Here is a 20,878-nt window from a genome sequence, read left to right as displayed (position 1 = left end):
GTATCAATACGAAAAATGTACGGTTCACTGCAGTCATTTTATTTGCAAACTACATATAAGTAAATAAATAAATATAAGTAGGTTCATACAGTATGTACCTAGGTACTTATGGAAGTGATTAAAAGCTCATTATACATATCATTCTAATAAATATCCTATTAAAGTATAGAATTACTTGCCTACATCTGAATTCATAGATCTTTTTATCACTTAAAAAAGGTTTAAAAATGGCGTTGTGATAAACGAATTTCGACTTTTTGACTGACACAGTAAGTCGGAACTCTTGTGTTTCATTGTCATTTTTAAACCTCCTTTAAACTTATAAAATATGATCCATGAATTTGGGGGTTACAATAGTAAGTTGTCTTCGGAAAACATTTTGTTAGTTAAAGAAAAAACATAAAGATTCGAAATAAGTATTTCACTAAAAGTTATCGCAAGTTGTTGGATGAGGAAGGCCGAGGACCGAGTGTTTTGGCGCTCCTTGGGAGAGGCCTATGTCCAGCAGTGGATAATTATTGGCTGATGATGATGATGATGATAAATCGCAAAAGGGTATCCGGTTTAATTATCGTGTTTATTTTCGCTAAGCTCTTTCGTAAGCTTACAGCGGAATGGATCAGTGACAGTGACCGAGTAATTTCGGGTTTTAGAGCAAAGCGAGGCACCTAATAGTGGGCTGTCATTGGTTGCCCATTCATCACAGGGTTCACTCGGAGACCGCCATGGACACTGTAGTAAACAAAACATTTGCACAGGGTGACCCACGTTAAAGTCCACATCAAAAGGATAGTGAGATAACTCGTTATTCTAAACCATTCTTGTTCTATGTCTTTCAGAAAAAAACTACTACACCACGTACCGAGTAAAAAGTTACGTGACCAACAAAGTTTTTCTGAAGTTGTAAAAAAAAACACAAATATTTAAAGTCTTAGAAAAATGAGTTGTGTCACTATCGTTTGGAGGTGCACTGTAACCTGGGATCTGTATGTAATCGTAACATTATACTTGGTGAGGTTATACAAAGTAAACTAGCATAATTTATATGGCCGGGACCAGGACTGTATCAGTGCTATGGTGGTTTTGTAAAGCGTGACGGTGCGGCATGCAACTTCGATTTCGCTGTTCGATTGTTATCCGGCTATTGTGATTTGTAGTTTATTTTCTATCGCTTTTCATAAATCTTTACAACATTGTAGTTAGTTCAGTGTTGGCATATTAGTGGGATATCACTGGAACTTTACAAACAGAATACTCTTGCGAAATTACTACTAAAATCCTTTAGTATTTTTCCAATAGGTCCTAAAGGTAAGCCATCTAAGAGCAGCTGTGACCTGATATCCGGAGAGAAACACAATGTCAGATTGCGAGAAACGCTGGCGTCATCTCTACTTTGTACAGAGAAAGCGAGTCCTCAGTAGCTGAGCGGTCAAGCCCGGATCCGGTGGTAATAATTCAGTCACAAACATGCAAATCACGCTCACATGTACTAGGGGACCAGGACCAACGGTGGGCTAAAATTTCGTGCGTCGCCGACGAAACATCATTCGTCATTCCCGCTCTCCCCGACGGGCGTTTTACTCCGCTGATTTATGTCGAAATAAAAGATTTAGCAAGTTCCCTCGTCCCACCTATATACGGGTCAGCGGGTGTCGAATTTCGCTTGAGGATAAAGCTGAACATTTCTCGGGACGCCACCTGCGCGCTCCCAGCGTTGCTTACGTACACACATATTGCCCTCCAGTCACTGGCTAGGCGTAGACACAGTTTCTACGCTGCGTCGACGTACCAGGAACTCAGAAGAACAGTTTTCTGCCAATTCTTTTATTGCTCTTTTATTGTGTCCCGCTCGTTTATTTACACGCGTTTCCTATTCCTTTCCTTGCCCGAGGCTGAAAAGCGATGACTATATTTTCGGACGTGATAAAAATGATTTCTGTCTCCCGTACGGCTCCCGTCGTAATATCGGATGGAAACAAATGAGAGCCGCGGGCCGCCCGCCTCTAAATTGTTTCCAGATCACAGAGAAAACAATTTCTCAAAGTAATTCTATCTGTTTATAAATTCGCAAAAACTTTTGCTCTTTCGCTTTGTACCTGCCCGGTGAGCTTCGGATATTATTAACTGGGGTAATTTCCATCTGTTTGATTTGAATAAGGAAAGGTGTCAAACGAAACGATTTATATGATTGTGGAGTTTTGTTTAGTTGGAGTGAGGGCGCGCCGGCCCCCGACATGATAATGATAAATGGAGGCGCTTCCTTCTATCAAATTACCCGAATATTTCTACAATACAACCCGTGCGTCCGCTGGCCTAAATTAAAATGCTGAAACAACACTGTTTTACAGTCGGGGAACTGATTTGGATTAATGGGAGGGCCTTTTTTTAAATTAATTTGCCACTTTGCCGGCGCAGTGAGTAACTGAATCCAGGCATATTATTATATGATTCGACGTATGTTCCATGTAACACTAGCTCGTGTTACATAATGTAACAGCAAATAAGGAGGTGTCGTAATCGGGTATAGGTTACAAGGGTCGGCTGATCGACCGTTTTATCCCGTGAAGTGAGCACAAAAGGGTCTTCTTATGAGGTAACGTGAGGTAAGCAGGGGGCGCTCTGTCGCGAATCGTTTCCTAATAGATGGGAAAGTAGCAGAGGATCTTTCTAAAGATATCGTGGAATACCTAGTTGTTGTTTCTAAGCAGTTAACATTGAAAATATTTGATTAGATATTATTATACAATATTGAGAGATTATTATTTTGTTCCTCAAGCAATGTCTTTAACATTTGTTTTTGTTAATTAGTTATAGTTAATTAAAATTGGTTTCAACAGGGACTATCATTACCAGATATTACAATATACAGCATCAAAGACTGTTATCTCCAATTAGAAACAAGAATCTCTAATCTATTATGTATATAGTACGGTGTATTAGTATTCCTATTTTCGTTGGCTCGTATTGGTAATGGAACAATTCGCAACTTGGGGTTTGTTTTAAGATTGTATTTACTACTTGTCTTGATATTGACATCGTGTTGCTTTATACATTCGCGAGCCATGAAAAAGTTCACCTGCCATTGCCGTTCAATATGTCACTGCTTTTTCATTGCTCGTAAGTATAATAGGGTGTAGGATATAATATTACTTAACACTTTTTGCAATAAATAGTAAACACTTTACATCGCATCCAAAACGATGGATTTTATCCATTTTTGTTTTAGGGTTTTTTTCCTGTTCCAATAGCGACGTGACCACGCTCGGTCGAGTTCACAACGCGCTATCGCGGATGTAAATGGTTCGTGAAACGTAAATCAATCTGAAGTGAGCGGTGTGACTAGGAATTTTATTGAATAGGGTAGGTTGTCTGCTATGGAAACAAAATCCTGATCAATTCGTAAATTAGAGAATGAAAAATGCAAATTCGTATGTTTTTATTACTTACTTAATCAATTTTCCACTTAAAGTGCAATCTTCAGTTATGTGGGCCAGTAACGCCGGAGCTCTCTCACAGTACCTATTTTTTTAACAAAACGTTTCTCATATTTTAACTTCTTTAGAAAGCGTGCTAAAAATTAATATTTAGGCAACTAGCCTATTCCCAGTCCTATCGCGAAGGCTCTCGTTGGCCCTCTGTCAAATGGACTCATTAAAAGCGACACGGCAACCCTTGCAAATTGTGTCAAGTGGATTGAATAAGACACGGTCCTTTTATAAATCAGTATTTTTGCGAGGCTCAGCTCGTTCTTCATATTTTTTAAAATTATAATCGATATCTATTGAACCGTTTCTTGCCTAACTGCTGAAGTGTTGTTGTACGTTTATATAACATGGTTACAATGTTAAATGACTAGGTAATAAATATTGGTATGGTATGTTAATAAAATCAATACTTTGCGTTTATTGAAAGTGAGCGTATCATTGCGAAGGCGATCAATCATGGCCAAGTAGGATTTGTCATTTCAACTTGATTTGTGAAAATGATACGTTTTTAACTACTTGACTGAATTGTTTGATGTTCCATTTCTGAAATTCGACCTTTACGATGTACCTTTTAGACCTTAATCGAGTTTTAAACTCAGGCTTTATGAAGTTTCTAACTTGTAAAACTTGGTAATTTTGATTCGCTAAACTTTGACACTCATTCCGTGCGACGTAAAAATTTAACAAATAAATAAGAGAACACATTTCACAACATCAAAGCACACAGTTTTCCACACAGCCGTTTCACTTTAGTGATAGTTTCGCTCTCAAGTGGCAATAAGTCTTGCAAGAACTGAAGGGTGGCAGTGAACGTGGCGTTATAGCCTCTCGCACTATAACTGTAAATCTGGAGGGCACCTACTGGGTACCAGGCGGCCAGAAACAACCAGCAGTTAATTACACCGCCAGATTAGACCGCGACGCTCCAGGATATATCTCTGTTGCTTGCGCTTTTCATTAGCGTTGTATTGCCCGGCTGAGGTATTAGGGTTTCAGGAAAATTGCCCGAAGCGCGAGTTATGTGCCGAGTGAATTGGTGGGGCATTATTGCAAGCGCTACGCGAAGTGTTTATTCCCTAGGTTAAGGATTCCGTTGGAATGTGAGCTTTAAAATATCTTGAATTATATCCTGAAAGTTTGGAATAGCTGTTATTAAAAGAAACAAGACACTATGCTATCAGGTGTGTCTGTTGCTTTCACAATTACCAGAATAACGCTGGATTTAAAAGCCCATTGACCCAAAATTGAAACAAAAACACATCAATCGATCAGACGTCTGAAAAATCGATCGAGTCCATAACATTGCGTCAGTTTTAAATGTGCGTAGTCGCGCGTTCCTCCATTAGCAACATAGACTTATCAAAGTAGAGAATACATTGATGCCTGAAATAAATGGATAGTATTATCTATATCGAGACACAGATATAGGTAGGTACTTACTCGAATATGTAATAGGTCTTAGTGGAATTTCTCTAAAAATCGGGTCCATCATTAAGAAAATTATACCCTAAACGAATGTCATCAATATTTTACCAGGACCTCCATCATGGTGACACCTCGTTAGAGTTAAATAAAATACGAACTCTTTGACGTTTCAGTAATGCTCATCGTAATCTTTCTTTTGGTCTCAATTTACGCTTTTTATTTTTATAAATTATTGTCAATTAGTCCGTTTATCGATGACTGATACAAAGCTAAATCTGAAGAGAAAAGTTTATGTAATTTAGAATGCTCACAACTGTAAACCCCGAAAGGATAGTCAGAGTTGAGTCACAACTTCACAAGCGAACCACCCGATTATCCCTAATTTACAATTGTTAATAATTTAAAAAAATAGGTGCATCTATGACAAGTACCTAAGACGTACAGTAAAGTCCATGCTTCTTTCATAATTTAGTCACAGTCATGGCAATCTTAACAATCTAGGTTTTCTTCATGGTTTAACAAAACTACAATTGCGTAATATGCACATACCTTTGCTGCAGCATAAATCATGTAACATTTTTATTTTGTTTATTTTTACTCTCCCTCTTTTAAATAGGCATTTTGCTTTACTTTTATCTGCACTTGATTGTACCAGCTCGGAACATAACTAACGTTTTGTCTAACTAGTCTTACGATTATTGACCGGCCAAAGGTTATCCATCTTTTGAAGACACAATTTATGTAGTCGGTAATTATTTAACAATACAAATTAGATGAAATATTATTCCACGCATGAGGTAGATATACAATAATTATACATGTAATTTATGATTGTAAAAACGAGAATCAATAGGTATATCAAATCAATTAATATATCACACTTATAACTATGTTAGGCTTTTCGTAAAACAATTTAATTTACATATGGCACATAAAATGACCATTATGTCTGAATAAAGGCTCGGACTTATTTATAGACCTTAAATTACAATAATTACTACAATAAGATACTCGATTACAAACACTGGGAAATACGATAGTAAATAATGTTGTAGTGTGACGTGGCGCTTTGTAGAGTTGAAACTGGAAACGACTATCGATGAAGTGGACGTAAGCAAAAATTCGCGATAAGATACTCGATGTGTACGCTGTCCTATTGGCAGTCCGAAGCCGGCTCTCGCGCGCCGAACGCGCAATCCAAATTCAAATGTCGAACTGTTTTTATTCTTTAAGAAAATACTAAATACAGCCAGTTATCCGCGTTTATCAATCACGTTTGAGTTTTTATTACAGACGAGACACTGATAACTGCAAGCTGCCAGTATTATTTTATATTCTACAAAGTTTAGAAGAAAAAAAAAACATGTTGTCGGTTCGTCTGTTGCGGTTTCTTGTGCAATTGTTTATGATTGCGTGTGTGACGTTGTCAGTGATCATACTGTTGTTCCAACACAACCTGGACAGTGGCAGTTCCCGCCCTGTGCGGGATGTCAGGGCCTTCAATGTCCACAACCCTGGCTCCAGAGGGGCTCCTAGCATCAGCCAGTACCTGCTGATAGAAACACTCAATCAAACAGACCAGGAATTGCGCGACAAGAGACAAACGGTTGCTGAGGTGTGCATCGTGGTTTATGTTTGTTGCGAATATTTATGCTTTCTAGTATATCGGTTTATCGAAGTGCTAAGTGATAGCCGATAAGCCAGTTTGCGATTGCAGTCGTTGATAATGAATGGTCCTTATCGGTTCCGTTTTAATTAGGATATTTCCTGTAATTTTACTGTTCTAAAATTTTAGGTTATTTTTTATATGAATGTATGCGCTGCAGGATAAAATGCTAGTTAAAATACGAAAACTCTCGAGGAAATATTTTATTTATTTAGTGGTCTCTGTCATCATGAATTACAATATTGTGAGATAAAGTATCAAATGAATATTCCAAATTAAAAGCTCAATATTTTTACATTAAGCTATGTAAAAAACACTCTTGTACCTACTAAAACTTAAGTTCACAAAGTCTTGCATTTATTCTGAAAACTCAATTCAATTTACAAAACAAACGCATTCGTTGAACCGCCGCTAACATTTAATTGCGGCCATCAGTGACGCTCTTAAAACATTATTCTGCGGCCGCGAGTTTTTTTCCGAGTCATTGGCAAGTTTGCGGAGTCCGCTTCGACCTAATAATAATTAATGGCCCTGAAGAAAGTCCGATATCCTTTCATTAGTGCTCTGTGTCCGCGCGCCGAGATTAAAACTTGTCCGAGGCGGTCTTTGTGAACGCTCCTTTAAACAACCCTTAGAGATGTCCCTCGAATGTGCGGAAAAACATTCACCCACCTCATTTGCGAAAGAAAATGTGAAAAGCGGAAACTTTTAATCTAGCTGTAATCAGGTTTTTTTCCTATGGGCAGCCCGCAAAGGATTTTATACGCTCTCTTATTAGGCCTTTGAGATGCCGAAGTCTGAGAAAAAAGTTAGCGTCGAACGCAAAGGAGCCCGTATGATGAAAATGACATTTCAGAAAGTAAAATATAAATTTTAATGACCAGCCATATGTTGGTACTTAGCAGTTGCTAACCAGACGTTGGAATGTGGACGATATGTGAAGTAGACGTATAAATAGGAAATCCGTCCCATACAACTGGTTCCATTGGCTGGACTAAGAAGTTTTTATCGGAACGCTATAAGCAGCTGTTTTACAGCTTCCTTTACAAATTAATCGGGTTATTTACTTATCCTACTTAGATAAAATTGTCAAAAAGGCTCTGAATAGTTTAGTGCAAAAATTAATAAAAAAAACTTGATGTTCTCCCATTTTGGGATTATTGAAACCATATTAAAGTAGCTGACACACATTTCTCCCAAAAAGTGCCACAAACACTTCGGTAGCTTCTTACTACCTACGGCTATATCCAGCGGACCGACCTTTTTGTTATTAATATGACAACATGTCCTCCATGTCATATCAAGAAGAGTAGTAGACTCTTTAGGGCCTATTCAAGGGTCTATACCAATTTTCGCCCCTCCTATCTTCGGTTGCCCATTCCATCTCAATTTTCAACCGGCTTTAATCACCACAATCCCTAATAAATCCGTCTAAAACCCCCAAAAATTCCACCAATAACCTTCCTCTCCCTCCACAGATGATGAAGCACGCGTGGAACAACTACAAGCTGTACGCTTGGGGCAAGAACGAGCTGAAGCCGCTGTCCAAACGGGCGCACCTGGCCAGTGTGTTCGGGGCCGGCGACCTGGGCGCCACCATCGTGGACGGGCTGGACACCCTGTACATCATGGGCATGACCAAGGAGTTCCAGGAGGGGAGAGACTGGGTGGCGAATAATCTGAGGATTGAGGAGGTGGTAAGTTGAACACCCTGTATATCATAGGCATGACCAAGGAGTTCCAGGAGGGATGAGACTGGGTGGCGAATAATCTGAGGATTGAGGAGGTGGTAAGTTGAACACCCTGTATATCATAGGCATGACCAAGGAGTTCCAGGAGGGATGAGACTGGGTGGCGAATAATCTGAGGATTGAGGAGGTGGTAAGTTGAACACCCTGTATATCATAGGCATGACCAAGGAGTTCCAGGAGGGATGAGACTGGGTGGCGAATAATCTGAGGATTGAGGTGGTGGTAAGTTGAACACCCTGTGTATATTATGGGCTAGACCAAGGAGTTCCAGGAGGGTAGAGACTGGGTGGCGAATAATTTAAGGATTGAGGAGGTGGTAAGTTCTTGGTTAGGTTAGCTTTATGGTTTGGAGGACACATTTGTTTCCGTCTTCGTTTTATACGTCAAAGCTTAACTTTTAGCTGTTATAGGTATAAGTTTTTAACTATTCGAAATCTGGCAAAACATAATAATATTTGAGTATTGACTATTGACACAGTTTTGCGTCAGTAGGTATCCTATCCGTTTCAATAGTTCATTTAATTTAAGTACTTCACAAAACCAATTTATTGACATAACCTCGTTTGCAAGTAATACCGTCACTCTTTATTACTCATCAAGCAACTTATAATTGTTGCTATCCTAGTCGTTAGAATTTACCGACTGCGATCTAAAAGTTAAATTGAAACGAAGCCATTTGAGCTCGGCAGCCGCAATTTGAGCCCATTTCTCGCCGAAACAATACGCAGTTTTACTTTGAATTCGGAAAGGGACTTTAATGGTTCCTGTAGCGTTATGGTAACCTAGTACATGTTACTGACCTATTAACTATTTATACACACAAGGTTAACTGGAGGAGAATGCTATTAGAATTAAGTTCGCCTATGTACAAATTTAATTACCTTGTCCAATAAAGAATGCAATAATAAACACTGGCTAAGCAAGTAGGTAGCAATTTGAATATTCAGCATTAGAACGAAATATTAAATTGTATCAGTTTGTCACTTGCCTGTAAGGTTACTGGTTCGATTCCTGTATAAAGCAAAATTGAACTTACACGAGTTTCACATGTATCCTTGGCCTTTGTAATATTAGTAAGCCAACCATGATAAGGTACGAGTATTACATATTAAAGCAACACGTCTCAGACTTGCGAAGGGTAAATACACACATAAACCCTGTCAAAAATAACACGTGTATATTTTCCTTGCCAGGATTAGTTTGAGCGACGATAGCTTTAACCCAAATTGAATAAGGTTAACAAATTTTCCGTCCGTATGATTTAAAATTTAAATTATAATGTGAAATATGTCTCGTCTCCCGTAATTGCAATTTTAATTTTGCGGCCGGCGACTGCTAGGCTGACTATTTTTTGTTGCATATTAAAATTCCAGCTGGTTATGTTATGAACACAAATCTTTGTACGCATATGTTGTATTTAACCCATCTTCTCTTACACAATACGACTGACTATAATAATAAATGTGTTTGCAACCTTTTCACGTAAGTAAACGGTTTTCCATACCTACATACACTCACGGGCAATGAAAAGGTTCCAATTAGAATAGCACCAAATTACTTCTAAACGGAAAAGGCTAGCTTAATACCGTCCTCTGCAACATTGAAGTACATTTAAAAGAGCATTAGGATATTACCAACTAAAATCGGTAATATTTTGTTCCAACTTTAAATTCAATCTTTGATAAAAATGGGGTCCTTTGTTGTCGGAATTTTGTGAGTGGAACTTTTTCATTGCCCGGCAGTGTAGTTGAAACTTACCTATCAGCTATTTATCGAAAAAGCTACTTGTTTCAATAAATGATCATTTCTTTGCAAATTCCGCCTCAATAGAAGTGTCGCTCTCAAAACTATACCCATCTCTTTTCCCCACCAGGACTCCGACCTCTCTGTCTTCGAGACGACGATACGCTTCGTGGGCGGTCTGCTCTCCTGCTACGCGCTTACCGGAGACGCCATGTTCAAAGACAAGGCGGTGGAGGTGGCTGATGCCCTGCTGCCCGCCTTCAAGACGCCTACTGGCCTGCCGTATGCGCTGATCAATCCTTCTACTAAGGTGAGAGTGGTTAACTGGCTAGTTGGTTGGTTTCAGGCAGTTTGATGGGAACAGGCGGTTTGACGACCGACTAGTGTAGTGGTTAGTGACCCTGATTAGTATGCTGAAGGTCCCGGGTTCGATTCCCGGCCAGGCTGATATTTAAAGATACTCTATATGTAAATCTATTTCTGTTTGTAATCAACGGTGTTTTATCTTACATAGTGAACTTATTGTGTGATTAAAATCGGAATACTTACAATGACTTACCTACTGGGCTTGGATGATTGGAAATATGAAATTTAGTTCAAAATAGGAGTATATATATATATAGCATCATGTATATAGTTTATGAGAGATGATGTATTTCAGAATGTATTAGTTTCAAAGTTAGCGAATAGCAATACACGAATAACTACAGTTTGTAACTGTATCTCGCCTGCGTTCAAAAGGTAGTTTGTGGTGGGTATGTGGTATTGCCATTTGCAATGAAACAAGCCCAAATTGCGAAATTGACATCGGATCCTTACAATATGCACCTAGTCGGAAACTGGTGAGGTAATAATGGGACACAAACACGCAAATCAAAACCGAACTAGATTCAAATAACAGAACTAGCAGTATTTATCACATAAAAGTATGAAATTTTAAATGAAGTCCTTGTTACTACTGTTCTGTACAAAAGGAGCATGTATTAACTCTTTACATAAGACCACTGATAGGTTATGCAATGAAACTGGGAAAGTCAAACTTGCCTTGCAAAGAAAATACCTACTTGCAAAAAAAATAACAAATATTTACTAATCACTGGACCTACTCTACATTTTGTTATTCCCTGCTATATTTTACCTCTCTTTAGTAACATGCAAGAGTGGTACTCTTACTGTTGATGTTTAGCAATATGAATGTCCTAAAATATTCATTACATATTCGTAACTAATTATCATGAAGAGGATAATTATTTCAAGAACAATGGGTCGATTTCTCGATAGAATTCTCGATTATCTCAATTGTGCTCGCGTATTCGCGGAGACGTGATCATGATCCCTGATGTTGATTAATGACACGAGCGCTCATTGTGTTAATTTGTGCTGATTGGACCTCTTTGTGACAATGTTGCAAGAGATAAGCTCTCGTGCGCTTATGTGCGCCTGGTACTTGTGTAGTCTTAACTTTACTATTAATTAGGTCATTCTACTAAATAACTATGTACCTAGATATATTTTATTATTAAAAATATTCATAATTTTGATATGAGAAGTCACCAAGTATATAGGTATGTTGATAATGTATTCTATCTGTAATGTTAATTTGTAGGTATTAATTTTAATGACTGATTTCCTCTGACCCTAATGAAGTAATGAGATAATTGAGCATTCTGTAAAAGCAATTACAGAGATTATTCATCACCTTACATTGTTTTTGGTTTTACCGTTTCGGGGAACATTTTTACCAGGAATGTTTTAGTAATTAAGTTTACGAGAGATAGTATTTTTAGTAACTTATTCCCTTTCTTGTATAAATTTCAGGTGGGTCGCCAGTACCACTGGGCCGGTCCGAACAGTATTCTGTCGGAAATCGGCACTCTCCACATGGAGTTCACATACCTGAGCGCCGTCACTGGAAACGAAGGTGGGTTTCTCAGGACACCATTGTAGCGATCTAAGATTCATCCACATCTTTAACTCGTATTTTCTACTGCTGGAAAATCAGGAAATAGACCTCTGCTGAGGAGCACTAAGACACTCTGTACTCAGCCTTCCATATCCAATCCAGCCTCTACCGACTACCTGTCTAAAGCTCTTAAAATGTGCAAGCTGTTATAAAGAATTCAGTCCTCTACTAAACCAACTGTGATGCACATTGCAGAGTACAAGAACAAGGTGGACCGCATCCGCGAGGTGTTGAACAACATCGAGAAGCCGGACGGGCTCTATCCCAACTTCATCAACCCGCGCAGCGGGCAGTGGGGGCAGCGTGAGTCACATTTTAATCATTTTATACACTACTATAGTTGTTTTTAAGAAACGTAAAAAAGAAAAGAAAGAAGAAGAAGAAAGTATTGAGTATGTTTTTCGCCGATTTTTAGGAGGAATAGCAACGCAGTTAAACTGTTATTTCAGTACTCGTTTGTTAAAATGAATACAGTCTTGTTTTAGCAGCATTAAATATACTTACTTATATATTATAAAATATGTCTGTTGGTCCCGCAAATAGAACGATACGTCACTCAATCGCGGGACAATCAACTGTTGATGAACCGTTCAGAATTTGTCAATTTAGTATCTCAGATTAAAAAACAGACTTTAGTATAAACAGTACACAAAGTTTGCTCGATCACCAGATTTACATTTAGAATACCGATTAACCAGATGATCTTGGAATGGAAAATAAATCCATGTAGTGTCCCACAAATTATAAGATCTTGCCGATGAAAGAAACTTTGACTTAGTATGTCGTGCGTGACATCATATACCCTAAACATCCTCCTTTCCACTTCCAGGCCACATGTCCCTCGGAGCGCTAGGCGACTCATTCTACGAGTACCTCCTGAAGGCGTGGCTGGTCTCCAACCAGGGTGACGCCGAGGCGCGAGTCATGTTCGACGAGGCTATGGAAGCAGCACTAGATAAGATGTTGAGGGTTTCTCCTTCTGGCTTGTCGTATTTAGTGGAGCTGAAGTATGGGAGAGTTTTTGAGGAGAAGATGGACCATTTGTCGTGCTTTGCTGGTAAGTTTTCTTCTTATCTCGGTATCTTTGTGGCCTTGTCAGATCCTTCCAAAATAATTAGGATCGCTGAGGTTTCAAGTTATTGAAGCACCGTGAGCACCCGGGCTCTGACTACATAAGCTTAGTGCAAATAGTGTATGCCAATAAAAGCCAGGATATCCTACTGAGGGTCTAAATCTATTTATCGAAATAAATGTTAGAATCCCTTCATAGAAGTTGACAAAATTCATTCATTCATAATATCTTATGATTATTCCTCCTTCAGGTGGCATGTTCGCACTCGCGTCCACTACTCTGGAGAACCGTCTGAGCGAACGCTACATGGACGTGGCTCGCAAACTGACGGACACGTGCCACGAGAGCTACGCAAGGTCGGAGACCAAGCTGGGGCCTGAAGCTTTCAGGTATGTGATTTGGAATCGGAAATTAGTTTACCTGGCCGTTGAACGCAGTACCTATGCATATGCATGACATGTGTAAAACGGAATGATGATGGATAAAAGTAAAATGAAAAGTTTACTTACTAAATTTGGTATAAGGAGTACTATTTGGCCTAATCAGCCTTATCACAAATGAAAGCTTCTGACAGATTTTAAATAATAAGTCACTACTTATTAAGTAACTAGAAATGGAAAATAAGATTGCCTTAAAACAATCTTACTGCAGTACTTAAATTTATTTCTTATATCTCCACAGATTCACAAACGCAGTGGAAGCCCGAGCTCAGAAGTCCAACGAAAAGGTTTACTTACTTCGTCCGGAAACATTCGAGAGCTACTTCATCATGTGGCGACTCACCAAGGACCAGAAGTACCGCGACTGGGGCTGGGACGCCGTGCAGGTAACTATACAGTATACAGGGTGTTGTACAAAACACTCTAAAGGGTGTTGGGAAAGTGGTAAAGTGAGCCGAAATGGGGTAGACTCTAAACTCAGAGGGTAGTTCTGAACGACTTTTGTTAAATACGATTTTTGGACCGCGTGAATAAGTAAGGTTCTATGGATGTCCCTTTTCTATTTTGTAACCGTCAAAACCAAATATCAGCTAGTAATTCGAATTAGCCCTTTATATAACCACAATCACAATAGGACCTCCCGGTTCTCTACGAGGAGTCTATTGATGCCTATGGAGTAAGAACCCATAAGGGCGTTTTAATATGGTGCGGATTTATTATATTATTGATCAAATCCGTATGCTGTTAAAAAAAGCCTATATATTTGACCACGAAGTGTAACTTTACGCATATCAACTTCAACACCAATAACCGAATCTCACCCCTATTCCCAGGCGCTAGAGAGCCACTGCCGCGTGGAGGGTGGCTACACGGGGCTGGTGAACGTGTACCACGCGGCGCCGCAGGGCGACGACGTGCAGCAGAGCTTCTTCCTCGCTGAGACACTCAAGGTAGTTATCATTTCTTTAAAGATTATCGGTTTATCGATAGATAGCCTGTTTTAATTCGTTGAATAGAGTCTTAAAGATTATTATCGATTTTGCCAAAGATGTGGAGGAATTTAAAGTTAGATTCATCATATGTAACGAGGCTTTTTTCGGGAATCTTAGTGGGGCGAGAATGCGTGAAGATTGAGTGACGCCCCATTGGTTGGCTATGCTGCTACTTTGTCGTTTTTCATCGATTGTGGTATTGATGCGTTCTGACTTCTCTATATTCGTTTGTTTTTAAGTGGCTATGCACAAATGCTATTTGACTCTACCATGTTGTCTACTTCTGTTAGTTTTTCTAAATTAATAGGTAAATAACTAACGTGGACACGACCGTCACTTTCTGCCCATTCGTAGGACGACAGAGAGTATCAAATAATAATCAACCTTTTCCATTTATTAATTCCAGTACTTATACCTGCTGTTTGCTGACGACAGTCTACTCCCGCTCGACCAGTGGGTGTTCAACACGGAAGCCCACCCCTTCCCAGTGAAGGGAAAGAACGCCCTCTATCGAGAGGCGAACGAAGTTGCCAACGCGCCGTAGAGTTGGTAAAGAAACTGTAGGAGAAAAATCATGTGTAATGTTGACACGGTGGTGTGTGTGTTGGTTGGTAGATGGCGTTGATGACGGTTTTTTGTGAATAAAAGTTTTGAGAGGTCACATTTGTTAGTAGGATGAAGATTCAAGATACTTTTCTAATTATTAAAGTGAAAAAGAAGACGCGAAAAATACGTCTTTGAGAGTCGAATGTGGCCTAATCTACAGCATGTGAGTTCGTTGATTTTTTAACTGGTCCAACTTGAATTGAGTTTGACCAAAAACAAATAACTGAGTACCCTCAGTCTAATATTGCTTTAAATTTGAAAATAACTCACATTAGAAACGGTACTTATATCGTTTTCGCGGCAACGACGCCTGACACACTAAAAACACATTTAAACTTACAACACCACTCTGCTTCGAAAGTTATAAGAGATCAATATTTAACCCGAGCCTTTTATCTGGGTTCTCATACTATCTGATGTTAACTCCGCTAACAAAATAATCCTTTCCCGAATTATTTCTTTTTGTATTGGAGTTTGCTCCTATACTATCTAATAATATTATTTGGAAATGAATTTTATGATTATAAATTAAGGATGGTAAGGATGTTCGTTTTAAAGTAATCTTGGGAGAAATTTAAATTGATGCATTTTGGCAACTTTTATATTGGCATTTAAAATCAGCATTTTAATACAGTTCCCTGTGTTATTTAATTATTATATCTATAAAATATTATTTTGACTTTCTTTCTTGCGGTGTGTATCATACAAAAACTTTTTGAAATTCATTTATTTTCCGCTTTTGCTAAATTTCATTAAAACGAATGAGTGGAATAAAGCAGGTTATACCATCATTATTGAATTTGTTAGTGATGTTGCGAATTTTGCCTAATTTAATTAGTAAATATAAATTAATATATTAGCCGAAATTTCGTTGTTACTTGCTTAGGTGATATGAAGTTATGTGTATTTTTACTGTAAATGACGTGAAGGTTTTTTACTAAACAACAAGTTCGTTACTTTGTTTTTGTTAAAAGGCCTTCAATTACTCAAAACTTTTAACAACCTCGGTATCACTAATCTAACTGTCTGGTCTGATATGTCACGTTTATTTTTTACGTCTATCGAATAAAAATATATCTTAATCTATGGCTCAGTTTCACATTTGAGTAAATCTACCTAAGCATGAACTTAGGACCGACTCAACGATAATTCAGCCAATCACAGAGCTGCATTCCCTACTCAAACTCTACTTATCTTGACGTTCTTAACTGTGAAACTGACAGTATATATATTATGTCTGACAAAATCAGCATAAATGGAGTGAATATCCTAGAGATCTCACAATTAGTTCTTCGCACGATATTATCTATTAATTTGTGCTAATTATGTATATAATAATTGAGTATATAAGTATTGAGTATAATTAATGCTGATATAATAATTGAGGTAAGATGACGAATTAATTAGCAAAAATATTCGAATTACTACTTGGGAGATCTCTTGGATTACAATAGCCTGTTAGGCACCAAGTATACAATATTTCTACCCTACTGTATATCCCACTTTTCACCTTTTTACTCAATCCTATGCTTATCCTAATGTAATATTGAAGAAAGAGCACTATAAAAAGCTTTGGATACTTACTCTTTCTTCTAAGTTCTTTTTTTAGTTCTTCCTCTTCGGAAAACCTAGATAGACTAGAGAAGTATAACTATAACAGTAGACGTATGGTCCTCATAGCGGAAGAATCGGATCTTTTACAATTAAAGTTACTTATAATCGAAAGATTGGCACGATGCCTTTAGCCCTTGCGTAAAATTTTAGCGAAACTTTTTTGAATGATTTTTTAACATTATATATTTGTTTAATATAAGGTTAAGGAGGCCTTTGCCCAGCCACAGCGGGACACAACGCAGGCTATTTAAAAAAAATGTTTTCAAGCCATTCAAAATGATTTTCGGTTTTCAAAGTTTTAGCTAGGGCTTTTGGCTTCGTGGGGTGGTGTAGAAAACCGGGTAGAGAGATGCTCAAGTCAATTAGAGGATGATTTAAGAGTGGATTTAGGGTTACCAACTATAAAAATTGTTTGCGTTTAAAATTGATTTTGTATTGGATCAGTGACTGTAGTTGGTATCCCCACAAAAGCTCCAGCATTCATCATTCATGGACGATCTAATAGGCTTTTAATATATTTGTAATTTATTGCGTTAAGAGTGTTTTGGAAAGATTTTACCTTGGGTTGTAAGCTTCAGTCTATTTCATTGAAGCTAAGTTTCACTATTTACTTAAATATTGATTTATGAATGCGACTGCTGCGTGATTCTGCTTCAAAGTATCATTGAAATCCAGTTTCTTGCATAATAGTTATTCTAGAACTTCAAATCGACGGGTACGATACAGAATAGCGCAGTAGTACACCAACTATACGTTAAATGCGTAAAATACGTAAGTAAGGGCGTATGTTGTAGCAAGACGCGCTTTGATTGGTCAGATTGTTAGGAACCAATCGTAGTACAGTAATCCTATCAAGACGTCGCGCTTACTAACGTATTTAACGCAGTCAAGTCACAATCAATTAGCTACAGTCCCGATATCTAAAAGCCCAAGCGGATTACGCAGAATAAAACGCTATGTTTTTTATGTATAGAGATCGACATTAAGGGCTTTACCACAAAAACTTAGACAGTGTTTAACAGTTGTTTAGCGCTGTCAAACGCCTACAAAATCTGTCAAATTTCGTTTTAAACAATCGTTAAACAGTGTTTATAGTTTTTTGTGGTAGCACAGTAAACTTTCTAACACAAATTTTATAACTCCATACGAAAAAGTTAGTTCTCCGCTTAGGACTTTGGATACGGCCATTTAGGTATTCCTTTTTACGGCCGAGCCTCCACATTTGACCAATACACGACTAGTTAGTACTCGGGCATTATGCACAAACTGTGTTTGAGTTTGTGTTTTTTATAAATGAATGTTTTTATATTATGTACTTTAGTCACTATGAACCTCCTTATTCTGAGAGCACTATGTAATATTAATAATGATTTTGTGTATGTATTTATTTGTATTTGATTTAATTAATTTAGTAAGATATCTGATTTCTTAGTTTCATGCTAATGACATAATCATAAAGTTTATAATTTCTATTTCATGTGAAAATTTGTCTGTTTTCTTTTTTCAAATATTTCGCTTTTTAACTGCCTCTAAGTTATCTAAAATATTTTTACTGCGAAGTTATGATATCGCTTGCTTGTGATTTAAACATGTGTGCAAAGTTACATATAATATTTTAACTTTAATTTAATAATTTATGCACCTGTTAATAGAGCATTTGAAGAAAATAGTGACATTATATTTTGGTATTTTGTGTTTTTGGGCGGATGCTACAAGTGGCCGGATACACTGTAAATTATGTATATAGTATATAGTAAATACAATAAAATATAACTGTAGGTAACTCGGTGTGTAGATTTTAATTTTAACATGAAGTGTGAGTCTGTTGTTTCTAATTGTTATTTTAAAATGTTTAAAAATTATGTTACATTTCTGATATACTCATAGAAACTTGCTGAGTATGTAAATTATGATTTGTAATTGAATTTTGTAAAATTAATTTAATTTAGTAAATCATTCATTCTATCCATGTAATATGCGTCATAATTTTTATACTTAATGAAAATAACCTAATAATAATCAAAATTTTTACTTACCTATCAAACATTTAGAAAATGACTAACATCTTATTATGACTTAACCCTAAAAAGTTACTACTTGACCAAACCACTTTTGGTCTCAGGAACAAATTGAACAAAGATCGAATGAGTTCAAAAGATGTCTAGTCGAGTAGTGAGCATTTTGAGACGGGGTAAATACTGCCTGTTATATATAAAAATAGATTATGTATGAAATAGTAGTGTAATTTATTGAATATTGTAAATTTTCGGTTATTATAATAAAATAATGTTTACAATGCTCGAGTTTTAATAATTTCATTAAGTACCCTACCTTCGCTTTTTATACACATTCATGATGATCAGTTCTTTCTTGTCTTGATATCATCGTTTATGTTTTATACAATCTGCAAGAACGCAATGCGACTAGTCGATAACAATAAAACACAGAGTCCGCGTTGTTAGATGCACTAAAGACAAAGTATGCAGCTTACAGTTAAAAACAATGGCATAAGAAGATTAGTAGTAGTAGTTAGCATACATACTGAAATTGAAGTTGAATCGCTTTGTTTTCTTTATATATACGAATATATCCACATCTAGGTAGCTCATTACTTAGATGAGTTAATTATGTTTTCTCCCTATAAACCTTATCTACTACAATAGGGAAGATGTGCTATCGCACTATCACACCGCCATAGTTTAGAAACTTACATATATTAGCAGATGCCTCATAAAAAGTTAGATGACCTCCTTTCAGCAACCTACCTACTGCATCGCAACAGCTGTAGGAGTCTCAGTTCTCACCCTACGCGAGGGTCTAATTGGATGGCGGCAAATGTTGGCCGTGGCGTGACAATCACGCGGCATTTACCCCAGGGGGTGTGGGGGGTTCCCGTTCACTGATGTCTGATGTGCCTTGCCAATATTTCCTCATTTTTGACGAGAGGTATGGAGGTATTATGCTGTGTCTTTCTTCTGCACTGAAAGTTTAAGCAGGTTTAATGGTTATTTAGAACGCAATTTGCGACATTTTAAGCTGATTATATAGGCGTATAGCGCTTTTAAAAGCATATAGGTAAACTATATTATACACGCGCCTAAAACACGTGTTTATGTTTTGGAGGTAGTAACAAAGCCATGTAGGTATGTACCTATCGGTTATATCCAGTTATATCTCATTGTGAAAAAGTGTTGTGTGCTACATGCCCCCCAAAAAATTAAGCACATAACTAGTTAATGTAATGGTCTAACTGAACAAATTTCTCCATTGAACATTAAAGTACCCCGAGAAATAAATATTTTTTCGATCCTACTTATAAAAAATCATGCTAATCCTACTTTTAACTCATTAAAAGAGTTAAAACCATGGGAATTGTGGGTTAGGAAGAGCCTTTAGATCCGCTATATAGGGCAAGTGGTTCCCTGAAGGTTTATTACTAAGCAAATCAATTAAATGGATAACCTAAAGACGTGTCCAGTACCTGTCGTCTTAACGTTACAGAGTACACTCCCACGATTTCAGGTTAATTAATCTAACCCTTAGGTATCTATTTATTACAAAGATATACCTCTATGAGAATTATTTAGATACTAAAAAACAAATTCACAGATGGTATTCACGTATTTCGATAGCCCCGAAATCTCCTTTAAAAAAGTAAAAAATATAAAGCTCAATCTTATGCAGATACCAAGGTAAGTACATATATTGTAAAATAAGATACTTAATAAATAAAGTTTTTTTCAGTCTGAAATATTCACCATCGTAAACTTTCTACATGACGAACCTACCTACACAAGAAATCACGTCCATTATTGTTTCAATTAGCGTAAGACAGTTTTCTTTATAGTCCAGGACACTCCCTGTCCCCATTCTGTGAGGGGGGTGGGTGGACACCACCAGAACCCCATAACCCCATGAAGGGGCTTCAGATTGCAGAAACATTTGACGATCCACCATAGACAACCGGCGTCGGTCGTGCGCGGGTTAACGAAACTTTTTTGTGAATTTATAATTTTCTTTTAAAGCAAATTTTGTGGCCAGCATTTTAGAGTGAAAAAGTTTATTTATTATGCTTTAATTTATAAAAAAGGGTTGAAAACGCTGAAAAATAGTTTAAATTT

At 37.4% G+C, this 20,878-nt stretch overlaps 1 protein-coding gene across 1 annotated transcript in view; it reads left to right on the top strand.

The window, feature by feature from the left end:
- Positions 1 to 16,085, top strand: part of LOC105387263 (mannosyl-oligosaccharide alpha-1,2-mannosidase IA) — a 68,534-nt gene extending 52,449 nt beyond the window's left edge. The window contains exons 2-10 of the mRNA XM_038122100.2: positions 8,055 to 8,273; positions 10,201 to 10,380; positions 11,889 to 11,991; positions 12,229 to 12,336; positions 12,863 to 13,090; positions 13,356 to 13,494; positions 13,787 to 13,931; positions 14,379 to 14,495; positions 14,944 to 16,085. Of these exons, the coding sequence (XP_037978028.2) occupies positions 8,055 to 8,273; positions 10,201 to 10,380; positions 11,889 to 11,991; positions 12,229 to 12,336; positions 12,863 to 13,090; positions 13,356 to 13,494; positions 13,787 to 13,931; positions 14,379 to 14,495; positions 14,944 to 15,081 (1,377 nt within the window). The 3' untranslated portion in view covers positions 15,082 to 16,085. The remainder of the gene's footprint in view (positions 1 to 8,054; positions 8,274 to 10,200; positions 10,381 to 11,888; positions 11,992 to 12,228; positions 12,337 to 12,862; positions 13,091 to 13,355; positions 13,495 to 13,786; positions 13,932 to 14,378; positions 14,496 to 14,943) is intronic.
- The last annotated feature ends 4,793 nt before the right edge of the window (positions 16,086 to 20,878 follow it).

The sequence above is a fragment of the Plutella xylostella genome, chromosome 9, assembly GCF_932276165.1.
Source record: "Plutella xylostella chromosome 9, ilPluXylo3.1, whole genome shotgun sequence".
In the NCBI taxonomy this organism is placed as follows: Eukaryota; Metazoa; Arthropoda; class Insecta; order Lepidoptera; family Plutellidae; genus Plutella; species Plutella xylostella.
This window is presented reverse-complemented; position numbering and strand designations above follow the sequence as displayed.